At 30.6% G+C, this 6202-nt stretch overlaps 3 protein-coding genes across 4 annotated transcripts; 1 reads left to right on the forward strand and 2 right to left on the reverse strand.

Annotated features, from left to right (window-relative positions):
- The first annotated feature begins 151 nt into the window (after positions 1–151).
- Positions 152–2989, forward strand: LOC108781425 (sin3 histone deacetylase corepressor complex component SDS3). Of its 2 annotated transcripts, none has more exons than XM_018549378.1 (8): positions 152–521; positions 1065–1128; positions 1208–1321; positions 1401–1602; positions 2040–2220; positions 2546–2660; positions 2751–2835; positions 2894–2989. In XM_018549378.1, the coding sequence occupies exons 1-8, from the start codon at positions 383–385 to the stop codon at positions 2987–2989; spliced, it is 996 nt and encodes a 331-aa protein (XP_018404880.1). In that variant the 5' UTR covers positions 152–382. The 2 variants fall into 2 exon arrangements, with proteins under 2 accessions (XP_018404880.1, XP_018404879.1); XM_018549377.1 differs by having other exon boundaries at positions 383–521; positions 2543–2660.
- Positions 2990–3005: 16 nt separating this feature from the next.
- Positions 3006–4061, reverse strand: LOC108781427 (E3 ubiquitin-protein ligase MARCH3). Its single transcript, XM_018549381.1, is given in 3 exon segments — positions 3006–3521; positions 3766–4011; positions 4014–4061. Coding segments are annotated over 3 exon segments (795 nt in total). The 3' UTR covers positions 3006–3020.
- Positions 4062–4073: 12 nt separating this feature from the next.
- Positions 4074–6202, reverse strand: LOC108781426 (uncharacterized). The gene is made up of 6 exons (XM_018549380.1): positions 6175–6202; positions 5769–5922; positions 5510–5691; positions 4688–4814; positions 4426–4598; positions 4074–4343 (listed from the first exon to the last, which is right to left on the reverse strand). Exons 2-6 carry the CDS (start codon positions 5907–5909, stop codon positions 4259–4261), a joined length of 708 nt encoding a protein of 235 aa, XP_018404882.1. The 5' UTR covers positions 5910–5922; positions 6175–6202; the 3' UTR covers positions 4074–4258.

Here is a 6202-nt window from a genome sequence, read left to right on the forward strand (position 1 = left end):
GCAGTCAACCAATGAGCGCGATGTGGAACGATGCTCTGCTACAAGTGCATATTCAAGCGCTGACTGGAACACCGCTAGCTTTCTATTGAAGTATATAAAGTGCGACGCGCAAAATTTTCAGTAATTTTCAGATTTTGATGCTGTATGGTTCTTGAGGACAAAGAAGTTGGCATATATTTAAAACGCAATTTTACGATGATAGTGCGTATTTAAAACATAATTCACGTTACTGTAAAGTTTCAAACATTGAAACACATTGCTCTCGGGCTTCTCTCTGGCAATAGCCACTCTCAGGAGTTTCAGGTTTATTTCTAACCTAACTAACCTAACTTAACTCGAAGCAGATTTGTTGTGTTTCGCGATTAAAGTATATGCCGCACAGATGTGTGTAGCAATGTCGTATCAAGACTCCGGTTTTTCTACGATGTACGATCGTCAGGACGACTATGATCTCGATGAAGACAATGAAGAGTATCCGGAGGAGGATAGGGATGCCGAGGAGCAAGATGAAAGCGACGAAGGTAATAATAAAAAGAAATTGTATATACTTTTGCATAAAAGTATTTTTCCTACATGATTTCATGCCTTTAATTTTTTGTGCTATTATACCTTCCCCATAATATTTATTAAGTAATATGTAATGTAAATCAAGTAATGTGTTGAAGAATATTTATAAAAAAATTAATAAAATATAAATAATAAACAAAAGAGGACTACTATCTAATTTTTAATTTATGACGTTACTAATTTATAACAATTTCAGATGTAATCTCCTTACTAATTTATAAATTTTGGACATTCATTATTCAGGTTTTGAAGATATTGTCAATTTTATATATTATTTTGTATTAATTTATTTATATGTAACACTCGAATTTCAGTTGAATTATTATAAATTTTAACATTGAGAATGATCTGATCGGTATCGAAATATTTGTTGTATATTTAATATCTATATTTAAGTTTAATCATTAAATATCAACTTTGTTTGGGCTCGTAGCCTTCTTTTGTTTATTTTTATTGAACCTTGTTAATGGTATATTTGTTTTGATAAAATATTTTAGATACCGAAGAGGCGAGCGAAACTGATATGGGAAAATCTGAAGAGTATACAGAAATCAAGGAACAGTAAGTCTACAAAATTACTATACATGAATTAATTTATATAGCACTCTCTGGAAATTATATTTTATATGCAATCTTTTAGAATGTATCAAGATAAATTAGCTAGCTTGAAAAAGCAGCTGCAGCAATTAAAGGAAGGCACACATACTGAATACAATCGTAAACTAAAACGACTAGAAACGCAATATAAGGAACGGTATTATCTATAATTACTTTTTATTAATGTGACATTATTTATATAAAATTCTTTCTAATTGAGATGTTATCTTTATTAGACTGAGGCTGAATATAATTTATCGGGACTACTTGACGGAATGGGTTGAACGCGATTATATATCTGAGAAGAAAGCAGCGGCAAAAGAATTTGAAGAAAAAAAAATCGATCTTAAGGAAAATCTACTTACTGATATGGAGGAAAAACGAAAAATGATTGAGTCAGATCGTCACACAATGGAACTTACTGGTGATTCTATGGAGGTATTTGAATTTATCCTTAAATAATATAAATAAATGTACACATGTGCATGTATACAATATACATAATGTGTTTATAAATAAGAAAACTTTTAGATAATTTTTTGTCAAAAATTAAAGAGAGTTTCTCGTATAAACACATATGTATTCCTATATCCCTCTTGAAAAGTTATATTCCTTAAAAGGATAAAGTAAAAATTTAATAGACATTTTCCTCATCAATAAAAATATTAATAAGAAATTGCTTTTATTAATGTTTTTAAAAAATAAAAACTTAATTATTATTTCTTTTTTTCAAAGAACTCAGAGTGGGATATAGGAATATAAAAATTTATATAAAAATTTCTCTTTAATTTTCGATAAAAAAATCATCTGAAATTTTTGGCATTTATTTATACAGTATATGTACATTTTTTATTGACATTCTATTTTTTAATTAGGTAAAGCCGGTAATGACGAGAAAATTACGCAGACGTCCCAACGATCCAGTACCTGAAAAAGTAGAAAAACGCCGAAAACCACCTCCCGCACAATTAAATTATGTATTGGACGATAAAGATATCGAATTTGACTTAAAAGCAATCAATCGTGCAAAAGCGCCGACCACCATTCGCAAGCCAGGTGCACAGTACTTGATATCTTAAAATTTACGATTTAAAATACTATAGCAGATTATTTCTTGGAATTTAAGTAATGAAAATCTCTTTGTTTTTTGTAAATTGTGCAAAAATTTATAAAATTTCGAGTAGTTGCGCGATTTACAACTTTTACGTTGTAATTACAAAAAAATTTTAGTATTTAGTTTTTCCAAAGTTATAATAGTATTTTGATTTTTGCGAATTTTACGTTACCTTGTACATAGACGTAAAGGGCCGAACATAATCAATGTAAAAACTAAGAATAAGAAATAAATTTTTTAATTAATACATAACTGTATTTGCAGTAGTTTTGCCACATTACAACGCGGCAAATATTCCATCACAACATATATCACAGCCGCCTGAAACACCATTAGTGGAAACTCGGATAGAAGATGGGAAATTATTATATGAGCGAAGATGGTACCTTCGATTTATTCCTCTATTACTTTATATTCAATACTTGAATTCTTCTTTAGTATAAAGGAATCCTTTGGTCGAATTTCATTAAAGGTTCCATCGTGGTCAACCTGTCTATGTCGAAGGCAAGGATCTCAACAGGTTCGCAGCTAACATTTCTGCAATTGGCACTGAAGCGGTAAGTATTCAAAGCATTAAATAAATCGCACATCTTCGCAAGATATTTATTATTTTAGATTTGGGTGAAGAAAGTGACAGACAGCAGCAAAGTACGCATTTACACATCACAGTTGAGCCGTGGAAAGATCTCCATCAAACGACGAGCTTCCTAATCAACTTCTCTGTTATTCTCGATATCCATTGTTAAACTTGCGACACATTACACTTATCGTTTCTACTTAAAGTGATATTTTCCGGTATTAAATTAACAATTTTTACGCTACTGGTTTTCTGCCACCAGTAAAACCATGCTTTTTGATGATATTGCACCGTCACGTAGATCCAAACGAAGAAAGACAGAATTAGTAGTGCCATCATTGATAGTAAGGAATAGGTGGTCCATCGCGCGGGTGGAAAATTGTCATAATTATTCAGAGCGTAAAAATCAGCAGCCACTACGCAGATGTAAGAACACGCGATGGTCACTGGGGTAACTATAAGACATCTGAGTAAATCGGCCTTCACATTGCGGACATATACCTGACCACTGTGATTCAGGCATAACCAGATTATAATAGATTGAAGAACTTTGTAACGAGGCGTACGTTCCGTCCGGAACTCGTGACCGCACAATTCACAATTATTCCTATTGCTTTCTTCTAACCACCGTTCCAAACATTTCAGATGGATCGCGCCCATTGTTCCCTAATCCCAATTGTCATTATTATAATTATGTAGTTCTTGAGACACGGACATTTTTGTCCAAGACAAATGTATTTAATTGAAAAAATTAAATCATTCTAAATTTATAATTTATCAAAACAATAAAAGAAAAAGAAATATATAGGGCTATATGAATTTTCAATATCCTGGATTTTCAGAAACTTTTAACTCTTAATTTTTCAAATTATTGTATATAATCGAAAATTTGTACACTATTCTCCCGAACCTTACACTTGCAAGGGTATATAATAGATAGTTCTTGATTAGAGTCATAACAAATACGACAGTTTACGTCTTCCATCGAATCATACGATAATCGATTTCTTTTTTCTGACGACGAAACATCTTCGGACTCCAATTGGTGTATGTGCGATGATTTCTGCTCCAATTCTATTTCTATTTTTGAAATTATGCTATCCAAAATATTAGTTATTGAATTGCTTTTCTCAATCATTACGAATGAAATTTCTGCACAATTATTTTTGTAAACAAACAAACCATGATATAAACTGCATGAAACATAAGACGAATGTGTCATAATTCATAGGTATATTGGAAAAGGAGATTAAAATTAGGAGCATTCTTTATTATTGTGTGTATAAAAATTTGTATTATATTATAGTGGATACAATTGAGTTAGTCGCGTGAAATAATCTTAAAGAGCCATGTAACTATATGTGCACTTTATAATTAATGAGTAAACTATAAACGAATGTTTGTCACTCCGCCATCATGTCCACACTGAGACAATCTTCACCCATATTACTAGGGGATGTCTCAAGTTCTCCAATTTCATTCGATTCACTAAAAATTGATTATTTTAATTTTATTTCTATTAAAGACCCAAAAAGAGATACAAATATTTATTAGTAACAAAGAAACTTACCTGTCCAAGGAAGGATCATTACTAAACATTTCTGTTGGAACTGTGGGTGGTGCTTTCTCTGGCACAAGTTCCAGATATGTCTGGCGAGATTCCAAATGTCTTTCTACTTCCTCAGGTGTCATATGTCCGTCAGACATCAAGGACATTGGAACCATGTTATTCGTGGATTGTACCTGAAATAAAAATATCCCTATTATGATAATCTTGTAATAAATAAATAAAATGTAATTTTTAATTACATAAAATATACAAATGTATTTACTATAGGTGTATTGTTCGTTTTAGTAACTTTTGGGGTACTCCTTTTCTTCTTACTGGTGCTGAGTGGTTTTGTGACCATAGATGAATGATGAGAAGTATGATTATTGATATTCATCTCAACTTTTTTCCTAAAAATTACATAAATTACATATAACAAACAATTGATAAAACTTGTGCTTTATAGATAAAGCTTTTTTTTATATAGGACGAGGCATTTGAAACATTTTTTGTATCATCAAAAATAAGAGTTATTTAGGTGCTCTGTTTTATTTAGATGCTTCACCTTGTGTTATATAGCATATTATTAATACACAAACCACCCCAAATTGCCAGAAGTCTTTTTATAAGTAGATTCTGTAAAATATTTCAAAATAAAATCTGTATATGAAAATATCAAGACTATTTTTCAGATGATAAAAGTTGGTTATTATAACAGTTACAGTTAAGGTGCTCATCATACATTGCATAATATTTTTGTAAGGACTTACTTTTCAAATAATGGTATATAATTAAGATGGTTTACAATAAAATTGGCTGAACTGCCAAAATTTAATTTCCTATATATTAAAGTGTGTTAATAGTTTTATAAGATATTAATTCATTTAAAAAATCAATCAATTAAAAAAGTATTATAATTTTGATGCTTTTCATATAAAAATTTTCATTCTAGAATGTTCTATAGGATCTGCCGATGAAAGGACATCCAGTAATTTTGGGACATTCTGTATGATTATAGATAAACATTTTAACACAGCTTCTAATTGGTTTATGCACAATAAAATTTCCTTTATTTCATAATCTAATTATTATATAATTTCCTTACCTCTTAGAATTGTCGAGGCGACTCACTTCTTCATCTGATGAATCAGTTTCATCGCTTTCACTAAATGACGCATCTACTTTTTCATATTGCAGCAGGCGATCTAATAGGAAACTTTTATCTCTATTCACCTTAAGCAGTTTCCTTTGTGTAGAACGCAAAGCTTCTTGGAAACATTCATTCTCCTGCAAAATAATACAATTTTATTGTAAAATAAATAATATAGAAACAAATGTTAGGTGTTAAAATTTTCCTTGCGTACATAAATCAAAAATTTCAGCTTCCTTTTGAGATTGCGATACTGGTCCTTATAGTTAGGCACTTCTTCCTCGGGACTCTCCTCATCGTCTTCTTCTTCTGCATTGTTGTTGGCGATAGATCTGCAATACCATCCTTCCAACATTGATCATCTGCAACTGTAAAAAAAAAAAAGCTTTTTGTAGTTGTCAACGCTTGTAGAAACACTTCTTTGAACAAAACTTTTTCATTAAATTTGACATTACAATACACAAAAAAAAACTATGTATAATTAATTATTAATAAATATGAACACAAAAGAAATTTATCCACACAAATACATACTTTTTCTTATCAAAAAGAAACAAACAAATAGGCAATTAATATAAAATTAAGGTATAAAATTAACAAAGAGTTTTTCAGAGACGCACTTTGGTTTCGTTCTGGGAGGTTAAGTCG

This window comes from Cyphomyrmex costatus, unplaced genomic scaffold, assembly GCF_001594065.2.
Source record: "Cyphomyrmex costatus isolate MS0001 unplaced genomic scaffold, Ccosl1.0 scaffold815, whole genome shotgun sequence".
NCBI classification, from domain to species: domain Eukaryota; kingdom Metazoa; phylum Arthropoda; class Insecta; order Hymenoptera; family Formicidae; genus Cyphomyrmex; species Cyphomyrmex costatus.